At 40.2% G+C, this 24,306-nt stretch overlaps 1 protein-coding gene across 2 annotated transcripts in view; it reads right to left on the bottom strand.

Annotated features, from left to right (window-relative positions):
• The window catches only part of dnah5l (dynein, axonemal, heavy chain 5 like), a 278,602-nt gene that overhangs the window by 232,447 nt on the left and 21,849 nt on the right, over positions 1 to 24,306 (bottom strand). For both annotated transcript variants that reach the window (XM_033992608.3, XM_033992607.3), the window contains exons 19-31: positions 23,813 to 23,968; positions 23,105 to 23,244; positions 20,288 to 20,439; positions 19,706 to 19,913; positions 16,668 to 16,755; positions 16,452 to 16,575; positions 6,906 to 7,075; positions 6,702 to 6,794; positions 6,143 to 6,346; positions 4,541 to 4,621; positions 4,040 to 4,444; positions 906 to 1,024; positions 528 to 664 (exon numbers count right to left, since the gene is read on the bottom strand). In XM_033992608.3, coding sequence (XP_033848499.1) covers positions 528 to 664; positions 906 to 1,024; positions 4,040 to 4,444; positions 4,541 to 4,621; positions 6,143 to 6,346; positions 6,702 to 6,794; positions 6,906 to 7,075; positions 16,452 to 16,575; positions 16,668 to 16,755; positions 19,706 to 19,913; positions 20,288 to 20,439; positions 23,105 to 23,244; positions 23,813 to 23,968 — 2,077 coding nt within the window. The remainder of the gene's footprint in view (positions 1 to 527; positions 665 to 905; positions 1,025 to 4,039; positions 4,445 to 4,540; positions 4,622 to 6,142; positions 6,347 to 6,701; positions 6,795 to 6,905; positions 7,076 to 16,451; positions 16,576 to 16,667; positions 16,756 to 19,705; positions 19,914 to 20,287; positions 20,440 to 23,104; positions 23,245 to 23,812; positions 23,969 to 24,306) is intronic.

The raw sequence follows: 24,306 nt of genomic DNA, 5'->3' as shown, positions 1-24,306 counted from the left end.
GTCGCTGAGGGGGAAACGGCAACATCGCCTCAGACAGTCCCAGGCTCCACAGGACAGGCCTGAGAGCGTTCCTCGGTCCTGCAAAAAGGGGCCCAAACTGGGACTACTACTACTACTACTACTACTATTACTACTACTACTACTAATAATAATAATAATAATAATAATAGCCCTTCAAAATTAATTAATTACAATCTAATCTATAGGTTTAGGACTTTATAAGCCTTTTTAAATATAAAATAAATAAACACTCTCAGTGCTAGTACATTTCATTTAAATAAATGAGACTTGGATGAGAGATGGTTTTTGCACTGATCGTTTTCATAATAATAACAAAAATAATTATAGTGATTTAAGTCCTATCCCAATGTACAGGGTCTGGGACAATGTAGCTCTTCAAACAAACGGCTCTTCTTCCAGAGTGCCCCTGAACCGTTCATCTCCACAAAGTATACGGGACCTTGGTTTAACACCTGTGGCAGCACACTGCTCCACCACGCTGGGAGATTCACTTATAGATTAATTACCTTTAACTGAAAGACCAAACAGCTCTTCTCCTCCAGAATAAGTGATGTATTTACTCCACAGCTCATCAAAATGAGCCTGAAAGGTCTGCAGACGGTCACTGGCTTCCTGGGGAGAGATACCTTCCACACCTGGGCCCCTGGAATAAAAAAATCAAGACAGATTTATACTGACTGAACAAGACAGACAAAGTCAGCTGCATAAATAAATCTTAAAATGTATGTTGTTTTAAAAAGTAAAGCAAGATTGAAAAGCAACGCACATCTATTTTAGATCATTAAAATTAACCCATGCTCTCACTTTGTAGTTATTTTTCTTTCTTTCCCATAGTTGTAAACAAGTCCATCCACACTCGGCCACAAGCACAAAGTTTCTCTTACCTTTCATCATAGTCGCTGTACAAAACCTGGACATTAGTTTGAAATGTCTGTACCCCAGCCAGAAGGTCTGACTTCATTTCAGGCTGCACCTTCACTAGAAAGTTCTGGGTTTGCAGAACCTACCAAAAGACAAATGAACATCATTAATTTCTCACTTGCCAAAGTTGACTGCCAGGCAGGGAAAATCCTTCACATGAGTGGAATTTAGACAGAGTTACTACATTTAGAAAAAATACTGTGAAATACAGATAATAGAAGTTTGACTCTGTTGGGTTTTGAACAAACTACATATCCCTGCAATCCCTGCCAAGCGTGTACCCACAGCTGAAGCTGGCAACCCCGCTGAGAGCCGCAAGAGCAATATGCAATAAAAATGCAATAAAAATAAAACTTCGGACAGCTGTGCCCTTTGCAGAAAGGTGGCGTGGAGAAGCGAGTTATCTTACTCAAGGTAAAGGAATACCATTTTGTCTCAAAACAAGAAAAAAAGAAAAATAAATTAGACTTTTTTATAACTTCTTGTGCTGTGAGCTTCATATATATATATATATATATATATATATATATATATATATATATATATATATATATATATATATATATATATATACACTACCGGTCAAAAGTTTTAGAACACCCCCATTTTTCCAGTTTTTATTGAAATTTAAGCAGTTCAAGTCCAGTGAATAACCTGAAATGGTACAAAGGTAAGCGGTAAACTGCCAGAGGTTAAGGTTACCAAAAACTGAAAAATAATGTACATTTCAGAGTTATACAAAAAGGCCTTTTTCAGGGAACAAGTAATGGGTTAACAACTTATAGCTGTTCTGCAGCAATAGAAGTAAATTAAGCCTTGAAAGTTGATGCTAACAATTCCTACAGGTGTCCCAACTTTTGTTGATTACTTACAAACCCTCTGTCTGTATAAAAGCAGTGTTGGAACAGACTGTGTTACTACACCCTCTTAAGCATTATTTGGACAGTATTGTACTGCAGGAAGTAGTATATTGCTCTCATAATGGCGAGAAAAAGGCAATTAACAAAGGAAGACAGACAGACCATTATAACCCTTAAAAGAGTAAGTCTTTCCTTTAGAGAAATTGCAAAGAAAGCCAAGGTGTCAGTGAGTACAGTTTCCTACACCATCAAAAGGCACTTGGAAACTGGAGGAAACTCTGACAGAAAGAGGTCTGGCAGACCCAAAGCCACAACAGAATCAGAAGACAAGTTTCTGAGAGTCAACAGCTTGTCTGATAGGCGGCTCACAGGACAACAGCTTCAAGCACAGCTTAACACTGGTCGAAGTAAGCAAGTCTCAGTTTCAACTGTGAAGGGAAGGGAGCTGCAGGTTTGACAGGTCAAGTGGCAGTAAGAAAGCCATTGCTAAGATGGCAAAATAAGAAAAAGAGGCTTGCCTGGGCCATGAAGCACCGCCAGTGGACTACTGAAGACTGGAAGAAGGTCTTATGAACCGATGAATCCAAATTTGAAATCTTCGGTTCATCACACAGGGTTTTTGTACGCCGTCGACTAGGCGAAAGGATGGTTCCTCGGTGTGTGACACCAACTGTCAAACATGGAGGAGGAAGCATGATGGTCTGGGGCTCTTTTGCTGGATCCACAGTCGGCGACTTGTACAGAGTGAGTGGCACCCTGAACCAAAACTGCTACCACAGCATTTTGCAGCGCCATGCAATACCTTCTGGTATACGCCTAGTTGGTCAGGGGTTCATTCTACAGCAAGATAATGACCCAAAACATACCTCCAGGCTATTTCAGAACTACCTTAGAAGAAAAGAACAAGACGGTAGGCTTCAAATCATGGAATGGCACAGTCTCCAGACTTAAACCCCATCGAGCTGGTCTGGGATGAACTGGACAGAAGGGTGAAAGCAAAGCAACCTACAAGTGCAACACATTTGTGGGAACTTCTGCAACAGTGTTGGGAAGAACTTTCCAAACAATATTTGATTTCCATTGTAGAAAGAATGCCACAAGTGTGTTCGGCTGTTATATCTGCAAAAGGTGGCTACTTTGATGAGTCAAAAATTTAGATTAAATTTTGTTAAACAAAAAGATTCCATGATTTATTTTTTATCTCCAATTGTTTATTTGTTCTATGCTTTAATTTCAGAGTACATTGAGACATTAAACTGCGTAAATTTCAATAAAAACTGGAAAAATTGAGGTGTTCTAAAACTTTTGACCGGTAGTGTATATATATATATATATATATATATATATATATATATATATATATATATATATATATATATATATATTGTGAGCCAGCTCACAGGTTCACCAGCAGGAGGCGTTCATGGCAGGCTAGGAACAAGCCCACAGGTGTTGCAGATAACACAATGATAGACCTGTGGTCAGCATACTTGCCTGCCATGATGTCAAGGAGTTAACGGGTAAACAGGCTGCAGGTGTGGTTAGGTAGGAGATCAAGCTTGTACCATGGTTAATTCTCATTAGCCTTAATTGGCCCGCACCTGTAGCCTGTAACCGTCCAATTACTAGATGATCCAGCACCCTTTAAAAGAAAGCCTTCACAGCCAGTCAAAGTTGGCTTCCAACCAGTGAGCAGCGTGAGCTTATCTACAACCCAGACTGAACGGGAATATAAAACAGAAGCTAAAAAAACTGCCTTTGCGACTGAAATCTTCTTTGCTGGGTCGGCGCTGTTGGAAGGGAATACAGCAACGGGGAAAGAGACGCTGCTGGTTTTCACATGCTGGAGACAAGCTGAAGCCAACAAACAACCTGGTAAAACCCAGGAACCAATTAATTCAACTGGATGTGATTAACTGTCCAGTTAGTTTACATTGTTGTTGTTTTTTTTGTTATACAAATCCTGTTTGAAGTGTTTATTTTCTTTACATCTCATCTCGCAACCAGGATGGTATTTTCTTTTGTGAAGTAAGCGAGCAAGTTTATTTTTTTTTACTTTTGTGAAGTTTAATAAACAAACACGCCCACAAGATATATATATATATATATATATATCAGAAAGACTGCTGCAGGGCTTCTAGGTATGAGTATATCTCCAGTCCTTCTAGTGTTAAACATTTCACCTTTTTCAACGGCCCATGCAATGACTAGGTATTGGAAAGCAGACGTTAACCCACCTGTGTGTTTAGGTTCTTCCAGGCGTATGCTAAACCATCCACCTTCTCACTGTTCCCATCGTGGAACAGCAGTTCATGCTTGTTGAGAAGTGCATACGACTCCTCAATTGGGCCAATGGTCATGTCAATCCGGATCTCAGCATCTCGATACTCCTTCAGTGCTGCCATGGCCCCGCGAACGTCGTCCAGGTCAACAATGGGTCTGTTGAGTCTCTTGCTCAGGCCGTCAATGAAAGAGATGATCTCATCCATGTCTGTAGAGGACTTCTTGTTCAAAGCTGTCCCGAATGCTCTTTTCCAGTTGCGGCACTCCTGTGTCAAAGCCAGCTTCAAAGGCTCTATGTCACACTGCACCGACCCCACAGTGCAGACAGATGGTAGCTCACTGATCTGGTCTTCCAGTTTCTAAATAAACAACTCAGTGTCAGTCTCCAAAGCTTTACTATACCTTTACATACCAATTTATTCAATAGTTTGTACAGTAAAGGAGGGTATACTTACTGTGTAAGATGTAATCTGAGCATTGAATTCAGACAATAATGGGTTTGTCTCCAAAAATTCTTTAACCTGGTCATCTGGGTCCTTAAAAATATAAAAGAAAAGAAAGAAGTTGTTAAAGTAAGATTAATATTTTGTAAAGGATTTTACTTCATGTTTTCTAACATCTCTTTTCAGTGTGCCGCTGTAGAGATGAATTTCCTGTCTTTTTGCGGTCATATTTCAGTAATATGTTGAAAGATTTGCATTGTATAAAGCCACATGGACTTTTATTATCGCTGAATACAACAATGTCCTAATTTTTCCAAACAGTGGATTTTGATGTATCCTTTCCAGCAACGGAATGTTCCACTGCTACACATTCTCCTGTTAGTTATTTTTATTTATTTATTTTTTTTAACTCCATCAGCCTATATACAGATTAACCCGCTTTATATCATGATTGCTGTACATTGGCTTTGAAAAGATCCACCATCAGGCAGTGCTGAGACAGCACTAAAATATTTTCTTTTTCTCTCAGTGCAAGATGCTGTTTCAGCAACCTGGAGGGACGGGAGGTAAAAAAAGAAATTCAATGCCGTCTCACATTTCATTGCTTTTTCAAGGTCTGTGTCGGAGCAGGGTGGATAATGCCCAGAAATGTCTTTTTGTGTTTTTCTGTAGAGTTTACAAACCGCTAAAAAGACTGGGTGAGTGTATAATATTGACAGTTCCCCAGTTTTGTTTTCATTTAGACAGCAGTTTATTCCAGCTCAGAGACTAATGTAGCTTGACATTTTATATTCTTCTCCTTGGGCATTTCTTAGATTTCCATAGAAATCCCTTTGTATTTTATTACAATTTTTTTTTTTTAAGACGTGCATTTTCTGTTTCACCTAGTCCTGAAAAACAATGTTTTTTATTTATTTTCTTGGGTATTTTTCTTCAATTTTGCTATCTTCCAGTTCAATTAATTGTTCTTCATCCAAAGTGGCATGTCTACTTATTACTTTTGGGATTTTTTGTGCTGGTAGTTGATCACTCAATTTTATAATTACTATATGTAACTGTAAACAAGATGGCTACCGGTACTGTAAATTCTGCGAGGCAGTGCAGTGATTTCTAATATGTAATAAGGCTCCAAATGTCCGTATCCATACAATACACGGACAGCTAGAACCTTACTCGACCAATCACATTGCTTGTTTCACATTCCATTGCCAGACCTGGATTATAAACTTTATGATACTGTTCAGGTGTTAAACTTACCGGACAAATTGTTGCCATCACTGAAACAGAGAATCCATGGCTTATGTATCCTACAGTATTGTACTTAGTTAAATAGGTGATACAGATTGTTTAATATATTATACATTTTCAGAAACTTGCATTGTCTTTTGTTGTTTTTTTCAAAGATTTATTTCACATACCATTACACGACCCAAAAAAACTCTACATACAACTGGGAAAGGCACACAACTCCTTTAAAAAACAAAACTTAATGAATTTGTTTCAAAAAGCCTCTGGATAAATGCTACCTTTTGCCCCACTGTTGATTTTCCTTGTAGGGATCAAGCCAGTGTTAGTTACAAAAACTATACAAAATGTAATCAGATCAAGACCGACCTGGGTCCACAAGTTGGAAAAGCTGGAGAAGTTCTCAAGGACGTCAATGGCATCGGCTTTTAGGGACGAGATGATGGAGCTGAGCTGGACAACCACTTTGATGATGTCCTTGTGTTCACTCAGCTGTTTATCCAGTGGCTTCAGTACAACTTGCTTTGTCATTTTGCCATCATCGCCTGCATCCCTCGCAGAATTCTGTTCAGTCTGCAATAGGAAATCAAAAATGACATTTCATTAAAAGAAAATAAAAAACACACACACTGTTAACATACTTAAGTAAACTTACTTTGGAGCCATGAAAGACTAGTCTTTCTTTATTTGAAAAATAATATGACAAATGCTATAACACTGGTTTTGATATACAAAGCTTTGTGGTAGTTTAACTGCACATAACACAGTTAAACTACCACTAAGCACAAGGAGCCAAAATGACAGAGCTTTGGTCATTCTCTGTAAGCCTAACTCTGTCCTGTTGTTAATATACTTTTTGTTTGTTTTTTCAACTATGCTTGTAATTACATTTCTTACAGGGCAGTAAAAACATGAAAGACAATCAAACCTGAAGTTGTTTATGATGCAGATGTGAAAAATTCCACAGCGGAATATCCTTTGCCATGGACAGTATTGTGTTCACAGTTTTGTTGAGGACGGCCTACAAAAGACAGAATACACAATGTACTTTACTAAAATATTTAATATTCAACAAGAATATTTAGAACTAAAGAGAAAAAGCTAAATTAGTAGATCAAATGAACATGACTACCTGAATTTCGTCCAGACTTGGTCTCATGACTACATTGGGAATGGCAAGCTGAATTGCAGCTTTGAAGAGTGGGGCCTGGTTTGAAGTTTTTATTGGCTGTACAGCTGCCTGGTATTTAGAGCTGACAACATGTAGACGTCGCTTGAGAGCATCCACAGAGAGCTTTGTGCCTGTCAAAAAAAGAGGTATTAAAAATCTAATTAAAACCACAACATCCATCAGTTAGGCCACCTTTATTGGTTTCTGTAATTCAACTCAGGTACCTCAGATTGGGTTGGTACAGTAGTACTCAGGTAATTAATTAGGTAGGTAGTCAATGTTCCACCCTAACCCCCACCCTTGTTTTGGTATTATTATTATTATTTATTTCTTAGCAGACGCCCTTATCCAGGGCGACTTACAGTCGTAAACAAATACATTTCAAGAATCACAGTACAAGTAATAATACAATTAAGAGCAAGCTAAATACAATGACTTTGATTCAAGCAAGTACAAGTGTGACAAAATACGATTCAATAATACAGCAGATAACAGTGTCAGTGATAGTTACATCAGGATATAATTAAATACAAAATACTACAGATTAAACAACACTTGGCAGATTACAGTACTCTAAAGTACAGGATTAAATGCAGTAAAATAGGGGGCAGATAAGAGCAAGTAAAGCGCATTTAAGGAAGGGTGATAAGTGTCTCAGGGGAAAAACAGAGGAGTTCTACAGGTGCTTTCTGAAGAGGTGAGTCTTGAGGAGGCGCCAGAATGTGGTCAGGGACTGGGCAGTCCTGACATCTGTAGGAAGGTCATTCCACCACTGCGGGGCGAGGGTGGAGAAGGAGCGGGCTCTGGAGACAGGGGAGCGTAAAGGAGGTAGAGCCAGTCTTCTAGTGCAGGCGGAGCGGAGAGGTCGAGTGGGGGTGTAGGGAGAGATGAGGGTCTGGAGGTAGCTGGGTGCAGTCTGGTCAAGGCATCTGTAGGCTAGTACAAGAGTCTTGAACTGGATGCGAGTGGTGATCGGGAGCCAGTGGAGTGAGCGGAGTAGTGGAATTGCGTGGGAGAAGCGAGGCAGAGAGAACACCAGGCAAGCAGCGGAGTTCTGGATGAGGTGGAGCGGACAGGTGGCAGACGCAGGGAGGCCAGCCAGGAGGGAGTTGCAGTAGTCTAGGCAGGAGAGTACCAAGGCCTGGACCAGGAGCTGGGTGGCGTAGTTGGTGAGGAAGGCTCGGATTCTTCGGATGTTGCTCAGGAAGAATCGGCAAGTGCGTGCCAGAGTGGAGATGTGCTGGGAATAAGAGAGGCAGGGGTCCAGGGTGACTCCGAGGATCTTAGTGGAGGAAGAGGGAGAGAGTGTGGTAGATTCCAGAGGAACAGAGATAGAGAGATCATAGCAGGGGGAGGAGGAGGAGGAGGAGGGAAAGAAAAGGAGGTCAGATTTAGAGAGGTTGAGTTTGAGGTGATGCGAGTGCATCCAGGAGGAGATAGCAGACAGACAGGTAGAGATACGGGAGGGGATGGTGGTCAGAGGTGGGGAAGAAGAGGAAAATCTGAGCATCATCAGCATAGAAATGGTATGAGAAACCATAGAATGCGATGAGAGGGCCCAGGGAGCAGGTGTAGAGAGAGAACAGGAGAGGACCCAAGACTGACCCTTGGGGGACGCCTGTTGAGAGAGGGCGAGGTGTGGAGGTTGGTCCACACCAGGTTACCTGGTAAGTGCGGTTGGAGAGGTAGAAGGAGAACCAGGCCAGAGCAGTGCCAGAGATTCCCAGGTCAATGAGAGAGGATAGTAGAATAGAGTGATCGACAGTGTCAAAGGCAGCAGAGAGGTCGAGGAGAATTAGGACAGAGCAGAGAGAGGCAGCTCAGGCAGAGTTTAGTGAGTTGGTGACAGACAGGAGGGCGGTTTCAGTGGAGTGAGCAGACCGGAAGCCAGATTGGAGAGGGTCGAGCAGAGAGTGGTTGGACAGGAAAGCAGAGAGCTGGCGGAGTACAGTCCGCTCGAGGGTTTTGGAGAGGAAGGGTAGGAGGGAGACAGGACGGTAGCTGTGGAGGGAGGTGGGGTCGAGGGTAGGTTTTTTAAGGAGGGGAGTGATAGAGGCTTTTTTGAAGGCAGAGGGAAAGAGACCAGAAAGGAGAGAGGTGTTGAGAAGGGAGGAGATGAAGGGAAGTAGAGCAGGAGCAGCAGCTTGAAAGAGGTGAGTGGGGAGGGGGTCCAGGGCACACGTGGTGGGTTTGTGACCCTGGAGCAGGGAGGAGAGGTCAGAGTCTGAGAGGGGCGAGAAGGTGGAGAAGGAAGGTGAGTTAGTAGGGGATGCAGTGGGTGTAGGGGTTGGAGCAGGAGGGGGTGCGGGGGAGGGAGAGGTGTTAAAGAGTTTGCGGATATCTGAGATTTTAGAAGAGAAGAAGGAGGCAAAGTCATCAGAGGAGATAGAGGAGGGAGGAGGAGGGGGGAGGGTTTAGGAGGGAGGAGAAGGTAGAGAATAGTTTACGTGGGTTGTTTTGGACGCTTGGATTACAGGCTTGGATTAGTTGTTTTTTGTTTAAAATTATACCATACTGGGTTAAAGAAAGATGTATTTTCAAGTCATTTAGCACTTTCTAAGAGAGTCATTAATCAACCAATTGCTTCCCCTAATGACTGAAATGCTTTGCAACCAGTGAAATACATTGGGCCTCATGCACTAAACAGCAGTAAATTACTTGAAATACTACGTGGTAAAGGAACCGCATACTGCTTGCAAAAAGGAAGACGTGGCCGCTCTATTCACTAATATAATAATACGCACTAATAAGGTTAATTAATTAATTTGCAAGTTATCATAGTGCGCAGAATGCTGCACATGGTAATCACACATTACTTTACAGTGCCGTGAAAAAGTATTTGCCCCCTGTCTGAATTTCTGCATTTTTGCACATTTTTCATATTGTACTTGGTCAGATTTTTTTGTGGGTTGAAGTAGTTTATAGAGGGAGTCTGAGAGAAAAAATGACACCAAAGTTTGGTGCTTCTTTCATTTGTTTGGTGTGCAAGGTAATCAAACATGCAATCTTCAGGTGTGAAAAAGTTATTGCCCACCCCCCCAGTTAACTCAACCCAATTAAGGGGATAATTAAGGTCGGCTGTTTGAGTACTCTGGTTAACAACCAGGCCTGATTTGGGCCAGCCCTGCCCAATATAAATCTGACTAACTTTGGCCCTTACCATTAGAGTGAAGTTGTCAGTACACAGGTTATAGAGGCACATCATGCCACGAACAAGAGAAATTCCTGAAGACCTCCAGAAAAAAGTTGTTGATGCCTATAAGTCTGGAAAGGGTTACAAAGCCATTTCTAAGGCTCTGGGGCTCCACCGAACCACAGTCAGACCCATATTGTCCAAATGGAGAAAGTTTGGGACAGTAGTGAATCTTCCCAGGAGTGGCCATCCTGCCAAAACCTCTCCAAGAGCAAGGCGTAAAATCGTCCAGGAAGTCACAAAGAACCCTAGAACAACATCCAGGGATCTGCAGGCCTCTCTCACCTCGGCTAAGGTCAGTGTTCATGACTCCACCATCAGAAAGACACTGGGCAAAAATGGGATTCATGGCAGAGTAGCAAGGCGGAAATCATTGCTCACTAAGAAGAACATAAATGCTCGTCTCAAGTTTGCCAAAAAGCACCTGGATAATCCTCAAGAGTTCTGGAACAATGTTCTATGGACAGATGAGTCAAAAGTGGAACTTTTTGGCTGACATGGGCCTCGTTATGTCTGGTGAAAACCAAACACTGCATTCCACAATAAGAACCTCATACCAACGGTCAAGCATGGTGGTGGTAGTGTCATGGCTTGGGGATGCTTTGCTGCATCAGGACCTGGACGCCTTGCCATCATTGAAGGAACCATGAATTCTGCTCTGTATCAGAGAATTCTACAGGAGAATGTCAGGTCAGCCGTCCGTGAGCTGAAGCTGAAGCACAGCTGGTTCATGCTGCAAGACAATGATCCGAAACATACAAGCAAGTCTACATCAGAATGGTTGAAGAACAAGAAATGTTAAGTTTTGGAATGGCCTACTCAAAGTCCAGACCTAAACAGCATTGAGATGTTGTGGCAGGACCTGAAATGAGCAGTTCATGCTCGAAAACCCACAAATGTCACTGAGTTGAAGCAGTTCTGCATGGAGGAGTGGGCCAAAATTCCTCCACGGCTCTGTGAGAGACTAATCAATAACTACAGGAAGCGTTTGGTTTCAGTTATTGCTGCTAAAGGTGGAGTAACCAGTTATTGAGTCTAAGGGGGCGATTACTTTTTCACACAGGGGCATTGGGTGTTGCATAACTTTCTTTAATAAATAAATGAAATATGTATCAAATGTTTTGTGTTATTTGTTCACTCAGGGTCCCTTTTATCTAATATTAGGTTTTGGTTGAAGATCTGATAACATTCAGTGTCAAAAATATGCAAAAATGCAGAAAATCAGACAGGGGGCAAATACTTTTTCACGGCACTGTATATATAAGGGCACTCCAAAAGCCAGGTCCGGTTCTCACTTTGTCAGAATGACAGTGACCAAGGAGGACAGACTGAGAAACCAAAAATTTATAGACCAGGAGCTAGACGTGTTGGCACAAGAAGTGGTGTGTAATTATGAAAGGCTCTTTGGTCCTGAATCAAATAGAACAGCCACTTCAGCGAAGAGGGCTATCTGGCGAAACATCGCAATACAAAAAAATGCACTTGGAGTTTGTGAGCACAGCATAGACATGATCAAGAAGCGCTGGACAGATGCCAAAAGACGAACCAAAGAAAAATGCAGTTACAACCGTAGGCTAATAGTGATGAACATATTTTTTTGCATTGCAGGTGCCACTACCGCTGTCTCCGCTTCTAATGACGCGCACTCTGCCCCTCTCGACTCCCAATCTCCAGGGACATCTGACGAGATGGTTACCTTGGTGCTAAGGCCTATCGAAGAAGAGGAGATGTGTGCTAGCGGTGGTAATGACACTATCGCGGTCCAGGAGCTGAATTCAGTTGCGCAGTCGCTGCCCACGCCACAGAGTGCAACGGAATACGATGAGGCGATATATGGTCTTCAGAGAAGGCAGTATGAGCTGCTTCAGTCCACACTTCCTGACCTGAACCTCCACTTATCCCAACACACCACGGCAATGCATCACATGGCTACAGCACTGGAAGAGCTGGCGAACACCAATCGGCAGCTCATGGTGAGTGCGAAGTGTTGATATCTTCTTCCATAGTAGCCAGCGGCAGTCCCACGGCGTTGATGACCACAATATAATGGCAGGTGATCCAGGTACCTCTGCACCATCGGCACCAGCAACATCTTCAGTGGGTCTCCGTAGAATGAGAGGAGGCAGATGGGGAATGTCTTGCTCCGGAGTCTCACACCGTCCTGTGAGACGGTCAAAGCGCAAAAAAAAAAAAAAGTTTAACTGCAAATAAATATTTGTTTGTTCACATTTACAGTGCCTTGCGAAAGTATTCGGCCCCCTTGAACTTTGCGACCTTTTGCCACATTTCAGGCTTCAAACATAAAGATATGAAACTGTAATTTTTTGTGAAGAATCAACAACAAGTGGGACACAATCATGAAGTGGAACAAAATTTATTGGATATGTCAAACTTTTTTAACAAATAAAAAACTGAAAAATTGGGCGTGCAAAATTATTCAGCCCCCTTAAGTTAATACTTTGTAGCGCCACCTTTTGCTGCGATTACAGCTGTAAGTCGCTTGGGGTATGTCTCTATCAGTTTTGCACATCGAGAGACTGAAATTTTTGCCCATTCCTCCTTGCAAAACAGCTCGAGCTCAGTGAGGTTGGATGGAGAGCATTTGTGAACAGCAGTTTTCAGTTCTTTCCACAGATTCTCGATTGGATTCAGGTCTGGACTTTGACTTGGCCATTCTAACACCTGGATATGTTTATTTGTGAACCATTCCATTGTAGATTTTGCTTTATGTTTTGGATCATTGTCTTGTTGGAAGACAAATCTCCGTCCTAGTCTCAGGTCTTTTGCAGACTCCATCAGGTTTTCTTCCAGAATGGTCCTGTATTTGGCTCCATCCATCTTCCCATCAATTTTAACCATCTTCCCTGTCCCTGCTGAAGAAAAGCAGGCCCAAACCATGATGCTGCCACCACCATGTTTGACAGTGGGGATGGTGTGTTCAGGGTGATGAGCTGTGTTGCTTTTACGCCAAACATAACGTTTTGCATTGTTGCCAAAAAGTTCGATTTTGGTTTCATCTGACCAGAGCACCTTCTTCCACATGCTTGGTGTGTCTCCCAGGTGGCTTGTGGCAAACTGTAAACAACACTTTTTATGGATATCTTTAAGAAATGGCTTTCTTCTTGCCACTCTTCCATAAAGGCCAGATTTGTGCAGTATACGACTGATTGTTGTCCTATGGACAGAGTCCCCCACCTCAGCTGTAGATCTCTGCAGTTCATCCAGAGTGATCATGGGCCTCTTGGCTGCATCTCTGATCAGTCTTCTCCTTGTATGAGCTGAAAGTTTAGAGGGACGGCCAGGTCTTGGTAGATTTGCAGTGGTCTGATACTCCTTCCATTTCAATATTATCGCTTGCACAGTGCTCCTTGGGATGTTTAAAGCTTGGGAAATCTTTTTGTAGCCGAATCCTGCTTTAAACTTCTCCACAACAGTATCTCGGACCTGCCTGGTGTGTTCCTTGTTCTTCATGATGCTCTCTGCGCTTTAAATGGACCTCTGAGACTATCACAGTGCAGGTGCATTTATACGGACACTTGATTACACACAGGAGGATTCTATTTATCATCATTAGTCATTGGATCATTCAGAGATCCTCACTGAATTTCTGGAGAGAGTTTGCTGCACTGAAAGTAAAGGGGCTGAATAATTTTGCACGCCCAATTTTTCAGTTTTTTATTTGTTAAAAAAGTTTGAAATATCCAATAAATTTCGTTCCACTTCATGATTGTGTCCCACTTGTTGTTGATTCTTCACAAAAAATTACAGTTTCATATCTTTATGTTTGAAGCCTGAAATGTGGCAAAAGGTCGCAAAGTTCAAGGGGGCCGAATACTTTCGCAAGGCACTGTATCTCCCTCTGGTTTATTTTGTAATATCAGTTACATCACTAGCTCCATTATTACAGGTTCTAAACTTTGTATACCTGCAATTGTAAGCATACTTAAGCAAACATTCCTAAAATATAATAAAATATGCAGAATCGTGCCATTACACATTACTTTGGAAAAATTGCATTTCTCAATATGAAACACTATGGCATTATAAATCAGAAAGAATAAATGTAAATGTAATGAGTGTGGGTACTATTTGTATCGTGTTTCGTGTTTTGTACATTAAATGTAAATATGTACATAGATTGAAAATAATTGTGGATAACACGTTTTCTCTCTACTCTCCCATTGGCAATGTTGTGTGCCTCATCGATGTCCTCTGCAGTGGGGTCAGCATCAATATTGGCATCACTTTCCCCTGGTAGTGCATTGTTGACAGCTATGTTATGCAGAATGCAGCATGCAACAATAATTTTACACACTTTTCCAGGGCTATACTGTAGCACACCACCAGAACTATCTAAACATCTAAAGTGACTTTTTAACACTACAAATGTACGCCTAATAACAGAGCGTGTAGCCACATGTGCTGTACTGTACAGAATCTCTGGCAGCATTGTAGGATCCGACAACAATGTAAGCAGCCATGGTCTGATCCCATAACCAGCAACACCTATGGCAATAATTAAAAATGTTAACAAACTGCCAGTGCTTACTATATCAGTGCCCTACCGAATTCGTAATATAAATTACTTACCAAGAAGCCAACCAGGTCCATATACACCCTCCTCGAAATATTCATATAGCCCGGACTGTCTGAGGATGTTCAAGTCATGTGCCGAACCGGGATAGCTGGCGACCACATCAAGAATCTTCAGTTTTGCGCCACACACCATTTGGACATTAATGGAGTGGTAATACTTCCGATTACAGAATATATGTTCTAAATCCTGTGGTGGTGACAGTGTTACGTGTGTACAATCGATAGCACCCAATACATTTGGAAATTGAGAAATGTTGTAAAAATCTTTTTTTTTATTTCATTGAGGGCATGCGGCTGTCTAGGATAATAGATATATTTCCCAATGCATTTCAACAGGGCATTCAGTACCTGCTGTAAACACCGGGAAAACGTAGGTGGCGATATCCCACCAATTGCTGAGACACTTATCTGAAACAAACCTGATGCTAGATAATATAGTGTACACAATAATTTCACCAGACCTGGCACGGCATGACTCCTGTCTGTCAGCGGCTCTATATCAGCTCTGATCTCCTCATATAAGGATAGTATGACCTCTGAGCTCAACCTGTACCTTGTTATTACCTCCTCCTCGCACAGCCCTAGGCCGGTCTGCCTGGTCTGAAATACTCTTTCTCTGACTCTCCTTGCTCTCATTTGCACTCGTCTCCTGTTCTGTGACACAGTATCCCCACCATGTTTCCCACACAGCACTACTTGTGGTCTGCTCTATTTATATTGTGATTTAGATAAACACCGCCTAGTTTCAATAAGCGGCAAACTTAACACGCACTGTGACACTTAGGAAAGTTAGTACCTTCAAGTAAAAATGGTTTTTATATCAAGTCCCTCCCTCGTGGTATTAGGGGAGAGAATTTGAAAACATTTCCATGGATTACCATTATTAATTGTATGTAAAGGACTCACACACAGTATCTTTTTCCACACGATTCATTTCGCATGCAAAGTCATTTGCTGCTGGTTAGTGAATATAGCAGGTGTACAAAGCACGCAGTAACGGGCTTACTGCTTGGTAAATGGGCTACCCCTGTTTAGTGCATGAGGCTCGTTGTCCACAAAGACATTCCTGAACTGAAATGCCTTAAGTGAAAGAGACTACCTGAAAGTAAGACATACAAACTAAGTGCTTTCTTTAACCTACAGGGGTGGAAATAAGACCAACTGCATAGCAGCTTCATCCATTCCTGTTTTTTCTATGAGTTTAATATGACACACCTGAGCTTGTTACGTATACTCCTATTGCAGCACAGTTTCACCCATTCCAGGTATTAAAACCTGGAATGGGTGAAACTGTGCTGCAATAGGAGTCTTAATTCCATCCCTGTAGTATGGTACAAGATATATATTCTTAATTATTATTTACATGTTTACTGTGACGTGTTTCTTTCAAACCCTTTTTTTTACGTCGGTAATACTGCATTTTGTGAACACCCACAGTTGTGGCTAGATATCATTTTTTGAAGTGTGGTTTTGTTTGAAGTTTTTTAGTTTTTGTTTTATTTAGTTTTTTTGCCTAATTGCGAGTTAAAAACTCACATTTTGCTACAAAGATGCTTTCAAGTTAACTTTTATTGTGGACACTGTATTCCCTATTGGCACATGTATCACAAAAGGTTTCATTTTAAAAACTATTTTCTCCTGTACCTTAGAAGTTAGAAATTTGCCATTTTGGTGCCGGTATTAAATTATTTGAAACTTGTGGCAGTGAATACACTTACATTTGACCAGAGCATCTGTGTTCTTCTGACAGACCTGCCCCATCATGTTATAGAAGCAGCAGGGCAAGCACTCCTGGCAGCGAGTCTTCTGTTTGGTGTCAGGGTGCAGGCACTGATAGGAGTCCTGAGGTGGTAGAAAAGCAATGTTGTTAGAGAGCCTGGGTAAAAACACCACTAAAGCTTACAGTTTTCTTTTATTAAATCTGACTTGTTTACCTGAAGGTTGACCTTTTCTGCTGCTTTCATCTTGTTCTTAAGATCCTCAATCAGTTCATGCATGGATCTCTCAACTTGTTGGCTTTGTCTGTAGGGAAACAACTGTAAAGTGTAAGGAGTCATGCATCCAAATGGATCATCAATTACAGCAAGCACACACAGCGTGCTGTTTTCCATATTTGTATCAAACTTGATTGTTTCCTTGTCGGCCTAGTTAGTTCAAGAGCATGTATTTTAGCACCTAGAAATAAACTGCAATAAATATATTTTTCTAATTTGATTTAGCAATGAAACCATGTAGTACTGCATGACAGGCATGATTTTTCAATCTAGCTGAATTTATGTACTGCATGAGAAACAGATTCTAGACATCAAATCTGCATCTCTGCTTAATGAAAAACTGAGATCTGCATCACAACAGAAAATAAGTAAGCTACAGATGCTTAAATGCAGTGGTAGTAAAATACTGTACTGTAAGGCCATTGCACATAACACTGCACAGCAGTTAAACTAGGCACCCCCACGAGATCGCTTCTCAAGTATACTGTAGTAAAATAGGATTCTGCAGCCTTGAGTAAACATAATCATGATCATATAACAAGTTGCTTACCCACGAGGACTTGTTTAGATTGTTTTGATGTATTGTCCTCAGTGATTGAGCACCACTGACTGTTGTATACTGTATTTAAACTGCTGCTGTGCATGGCCGAGGGCAGTGTAAATGATCAGGCTGGAGTCTTGCTTTACAGTTTAAAACCGGTGTTGGTTTTATTTTTCTTACAGTGCGGTGGGGAAACAACCGCTAATAAAACAAAACAAACAAAATAAACCTTGCTTTCAGTTGGAGCACTAATCACTAACCTGTCTGATGTCAGGACGGATAAGTCGTTTACCCAACTAAATACAAATTAGAAGAGTTCATATGTTCTCCCCGGAACTACACATATACTGTGACTACTTTACTTATTTGCACAGTATAGACAGAACAAACATCTATCTTACACGCTCTTTGGTTTTCATTTCTTTCTCGTACTTCTGCTTCCTTACTCCTCTATACCCCTCATCAAAAAGCTATCGGCTAAGCCCTTTTTATCGAGGTGTCATCAACTTTAACAAGCAGTTAGCCAATTGACCATTATCCTTAATTTGTTAAGGAAACAACTATGGATTTTCCGGAGGCGTGCATATTTGCAGGAACTCATGACATCTAGTGGTCAACCGATTACGCTGCAGGGAACAAAGCTCTTATTTTTAAACTACAGTCAGCACTCACATGTCCGACATGAAAAAATCTTGACTTCAGTGACGGTTAAACGAGTGTGACGCATATCTGATTATTTCACCTGATCTGACGTGTATGTAGGTGAGCACGTTGTAACCTGCCCCCTACCATCCAAACACCCCCCTGCCCTGCACACATACACACACACACACACACACATTTTGTACAAAGAAAAAATATGACTTTCGTTGAGGAACTGTACATGGAGACATTAATTCTTTCATTGAAATTTGTTAGTGCATGAGTAAAAGACAAAAACTTATCAGTTTTTTCATGGAACACAAAAAAGATACAATGTCAAAAATACATAGCTGAAAGGACTTTTTTAAAATAAGTAGGCTTCCATTTAGATGTAATGTAGTTGGTTTTGTTGGTACAGTACTATATTCAGATATGCCAGACACAACGTATGTCCCCCAATAATATCTAATTAATTTTGATGCTGGGTCACTGTGAATGGCATGATACAAAAGAAACGCACTGAAAAAATAAAATGTTGGTTATACTGACACCAAAGACAGACAGAAGTAGCCTACTGAATCGCTAAAATTAAGAACATGATTAAAAGAAGGCACATAAACTCATACTCTATAAACTAACTACGACTGATCGGTTGGAAAAGGGGAGAAGCTTTCAGAAATACTCCAGTGGTTCGAAACGCGAGATGTGGACTACAATTATTACAATTCTGATGTGTAAGTGTTTAATTATTTTTGCAAGGAAAGTCAAAAAAAGGAAAGTCTCTCATACCAACAGAAAACAAAAGTAGCAGACAGGCTTTGTGTTTTACTTGTAGCCACGCGTACACAGTAAAATATTCTGTAAATTTAAAAAACATTTATTTAGATAAAGTGTGTACAGTATATAGTATCATAACGTGTCAGTGCGGCACCATGATCTAGTTTGTGTTAAATAGGCTAAAAAATAAAATGCGCTAAAATTATATTGTTTCAATTTAAAAAAATCTTATTATTTTCCATTGTACAGTAATGTTTAAAATACAGCAGCATGATGTATTTTGTGTTACTGGTAGCCTACAGGCTAAAGTAAAAAGAAAGTGTGCTAGATATTTTACTATTGTACTGTATACTGTATAGGCCTACTGTATAAATTTACACCTCATTTTTTTGGACAACCTGTCTGTCTCCTGAGTGTCTATATATATATATATATATATATATATATATATATATTAGAGTTACAGTGGAGATAACCAGTGACCAGACAGTATGGTAATTCCAACTTATACAGTGACCACCAGATGGCACTGTTGCTTTCTCAATGTAACGATTATCTTGACAGACCCATGTTATGTAGTAGTTTGGTGTATGCCCCCAACACAAGAAAACATAAAAACCATATGGATGATTGTATTTCTATAAAATATGAGGGCACTGGACAACTGATCCAGCAACTGTAGACATACCAATAAAGTGGCACTAACAGTTATTATTAAAAACCTGCAGGTTTTCTTAGTTTTTTAGTAAACTGTTTTCTTGCCGATTATATCCATACAGTATTTCAATGTTATTTTGTTGTAAAATGCTGGAAGATTGTAATAGAACAATATTAAATTTCTATCGTGACACACTATGGGGACAAATAATGCATTTACTGTGGAAATGAAAAGTTAAAATAACATAAAAGCAATAGGAAAACTTAAAGCAAAGACTAGTCTGCTTTCAAGGAGAAGGCTTAAATGTCAAAAAAAACAGGTAGATAAAAATGGATCTGTGATATTCTGTTTTGAACATACATGATCAAAGTGTCTGCCGCCAAGGTCACAACACTCTGTGTCATTTCATGGAAGGCGTACACATCAGTAGGTTCCTCCTCAGGCAGGTCCACCAGAGGAGTGGAGGACATGGCCAGCAGAATATGCTCAATCCGACAGTCCAGCGTGTCCGAAGCTTCTTTCACAGTCTGTTCCAGCTCTGTCAGCGTACTGTACACATTGCCAATGACTGCCAAGACAGGAAATGTAATGACATTGTTATATATTTATTAATTAATAAACATATTGATAAAATGCTTTGGTTTCACTTTGATCACATTTTACAGCACAAACTTGTAGAATTGATGCATTTAAATTGCATTATTGTAATTATTTTAGTTGTAGCCTTGGATAACCCATGTAAAAAAAAAAACATTTTTTGGATAACAGAAGTATTGTATAAAATGGGAAGTACATTAAGAGAGACATTGGATAAGCAGAGGATTTCAGTCTCTAGTGTACAAGCACTGAATTAAAAACAAAAATGTTTAAAGAGTCCCTGGAAGAAACTGAAATACACTATCTAAAGCCGTCAAGTACTGTACTGAGAAAATGAAAGCGTACATCTTTCAATGTTTAGGGAGGTCCATGACAACATGGTGAGTCCAGGTGAAAGGGCTTCTTCTACCCTTCCCACAAACTGCTGCATAAGTGGCTTTATCATGGCAGGGATCTTGTTCACTGCGCTTTCATAGTCTTGTAACATTTCCTGCAGTCTGAAAGACAAGAACATTGTAATCAAATAATGAACTCTGGTAGCTATTGAACTTTGAACTACAGCAGAGCATGTTGAATATTTTAATAACCCCCTGCTGCTGCATGTAGAAGGCTTCAAGTGGGAAGGTAGCCCATTTGCTCGCAAATGCAACTATACCAAACATCAAAAGAAACTTATCACTATTATAACACATTTATTTTAGAAAAAAAATAAGGTATATATGACAAAATGTTTTTGGTTTCTTTTTAATCACTCGATCATTCATCCTTAACCATGACACGCTTGACTGACTGTGACTGAAGCATACGCACTTAATCACCTAATTAGTGAGACAGTTGATTGGACACTGGATATGGAGTGATTTCAGCTGTTGAATTGCAAGCTTGATTAAAAGTAATACTGATTAAAAAACCAATATGCCACGTCTGCACTTGCTCTAAAACAGAGTTTGTCATTTTTCTATCACATCTAGTGAATTTTATCCAAATATAAAAGTGATAAGTTTCTTTTGATGCTCAAATATAAGTGATATGTTTCTTTTGATGCTCAAATATAAGTGATATGTTTCTTTTGATGCTCAAATATAAGTGATAAGTTTCTTTTGATGCTCAGTATATATTTAGGGAATTTAAGCAAACTAAAAAGCCACCAGGGTCATGTTTCTGATGTAGTAGTGCAGGGTAAATGGATGTACTAGAACATTTATGCATAACTATAAAAAAACTAAATGGTAGTCTATATAATACTAAAATACATTTTCTAGTTTTCCTAGACATTGAGAAAAACTTTCTATTTTACTATACATGCATGTAACAGAGGAGATCTGTGCTGACTATCTGGCGCATGCGTGGTTCTGCAGGAAGGGGGCAGCAGCCTTGTAAGATCCGCCTGTCAATCATAGCAAAGACACAGAGAGGTTGGGAGGAAGGTGTGTTAGCTTTCTTTCTATCTGAGTGGTTGAGAGGCGGGCCTTGGGGGGTTGCTTGGCTCATAAGAACTGCGCTTGGTTGTGCATTCGGGTGGCCATGACCGGGGAAACCCAGTGATGCTAGCTGAGGAGGACAGCGTACACAAACACCAGGCAGGAACGCAAGTGGTAGAAGCAAGAAGAATAAAATCAGGCAAGCATGGCTGAGGTAGACAGCCAGCCTTAAACAAACCATTTATTAAAATATATGGTTATGTACCTGAGGGGACGTAGTGTAGTGATAGGGGAACCTTGGCCACCCCAGTGTATAGTGCACAGCGAAGCATCGGACAGAGACCCGAGCTGACCGGTAGCGGCACTGAGTAAGCAGCACTTTTTGTTTCGTAGTTTTATTACTGTGTTTTATTTTCCCTTTTCATTTTCATTATTATTATTTTTGAGCACCTGTGAGTACGTCCGCATATACCTGTGTTGGTAACCTGTGGTCCTGATTACCGTTGTCGGTATACAGGCCACAGACAACAGCGCCCTCTGTGGGCTAAAATAAATAAAAAAGAAAATAAATAAAACTGGGCACCTGTGTGGTGTTTGCAAAATACAATCTTCTGTCTCCCGTGTCAGTGAATACCCCCACCCTTCCACAATGCACTACAACATTGCTTTTGCGGCACAGTGACTTTAAAAATGCAAACCAAATTATGTATCTTTAAAAAAAACTTACGATTTTGGAAAGTGATATGTCATTATGTTTTTAAATACAGTAGATGCCTGTTATTAGCAACCCTGATAAAGACAACTTTCGGTTACTAACAAGATTTTCACGAGAACCAATCCCATCCCATAGACTTTAATGTTAATGGATTTCAGATATTAGCAACTATCTGCCGCTTAATGACAACTTTTTTACAATTTCTATGGCTACGGCACACACATGAATACATCGCGCGCATGCATCGCGCGCATGCATCGCAGCGTCTATTTATGTATCAGTTTTCATAACGGAGCTGTACATTTATTGAGTCTAACTGTTGTCTGTCATCATGGCTTCAAAACGTGTAGACCTTTCTATAGGCGATAAAGTTCGGATTCTGGAGGCACTACGTGAACCCGGTGCTAAACAAGTACGGGTAGCAGAAAAGTTTGACATCTCAAAATCTGTTGTATCCCGCAATTTTTAAATTGGCTACGAAGCTGCACAAAAAATTGAGAGTGATTTACAGCTGGAGGTGGCAAATCATAAAAAAACAACATTGAACAACTAATTATTTTAAAACGATGCTTCTGTATTAAATGTTGTAAGTACTGTATACCAAGTTTGTTTACTGTTTTTAAGGATATTGATACACGTTGTTGTCGTACTATGTGTACAATACTTTTTGTTTTACAAATCCGTGTCGTATTAGTAAACAGCTGTTTGTTCTGATATATTTTTTCTGTGTTTATTTTTTAACACTGTAATGAACCAAGACGTGTATTTCAGTGCGCAGTTTCTACAACTATAGCACACATTGTTTTTCCATATACATGCACTTGAAAATGTGGCTTTTCACTTAATAACAACGTTCGGTTAATAACAACTTTTTGCTGGGAACCAAGAGGTTGCTAATAAGTGGCATCTACTGTAATTTAATATTATATGGTCTAACTAAGGTTACAGAAGGCACCGTTCACAAAATGTAAAAATAACAAGAAAATTCTTCAAGTATAGTATTAAATGATATGTAGATCCCCATACTTGATTTGTTGTTCCTTAATTTTATCTTCATTTGAACACATGTTGAGAACAACTTCTGGCACTTCATAGCCCATTTTGTACAGGTACTTGGCTTCATAAAGAACTTCCAGTACCACAGGATCAAAATTTACATAGAGATCCTAAAAAAGAAAAGTCACATAGGATGTTTTGAATTGATGACAGCAGTAATTATTTTTTGACCAAACATGCACACACACACACACACACACACACACACACACACACAGACACAACAAGGAAGTGAGACTGAATGAAAAAACACTGATACATTCATCTTTTAAAGTATAATTATTTGGAAATGGGTTACATTTTAGCAACTCTAAAATTTTTCTTTTAAAACCACAGTGGACTAACTGATGAAAATAATGTAGTCCTTTGCTTGTTATTTATTTATTTATTTTTACTTTAATTCAGGATATAAAGTATTGTTTTCACAAGTACAATGCAGTATAGGTCACACAGTCTAATTGCAGACCATTTGATCGAACAATACATTATGCACAGTAACACACAGTAGGTCATGTAGCAGTATGCAACAGAAGTTAAAAAGCTTGGTTTCCACTACTAAGTTTTTTTTTTTTTTTTAAGTTTTGTTTATACAGTCCTTTATAGTTTGAAGTTCATGTCTACTATATTTAATGATGGATATAAAATAGTGTTTCTCAAGTTCTTAGGCAGGACCTCTACCTTGCTCTCAGGATGCCTGACAAGGAGGGAGGCGCTGAGCCCTTGTCTGCCTAGTTCTGCTGCCCGGCACCAGCCCCGGTGATACAGCAACTCAAACTCCAGCAGGACGGCAGCCATTTTGTTGTAGTTCCGAATGATCTTCTTCATTTCAGGAACCTGGCGACATCAACATAAATGTGTGTGGTTAATTAGCAGCTGTGGGTTAAAAAGCTAAAGACCACCATGGTATCACATAGCTTTTAACTTGTAACTGACTTCCTAATGGTCACCAAGGGGGTTGCATTCAAAACAGTTGATTTTGAGTAAATGTAGTCACTTTTATAATGCTTTATTTTGGTACTTTAACTTCCATGTATGTTCCGGTTTGCTCAGTTAAGTGGTGGTTCAGCCCCGTTGGTATCGGCTACTTGAACGTCGTACTTCCCCATTTAGCTATACCGGTAAAGCAGCTTCTGGTCACTGCAAATTATTATTATTTGTTTATTTCGCAGACA

The sequence above is a fragment of the Acipenser ruthenus genome, chromosome 3 (genome assembly GCF_902713425.1).
Source record: "Acipenser ruthenus chromosome 3, fAciRut3.2 maternal haplotype, whole genome shotgun sequence".
NCBI classification, from domain to species: Eukaryota; Metazoa; Chordata; class Actinopteri; order Acipenseriformes; family Acipenseridae; genus Acipenser; species Acipenser ruthenus.
The sequence above is the reverse complement of the archived record's forward strand: the minus strand, read 5'-3'. Positions and strand labels throughout refer to the sequence as shown.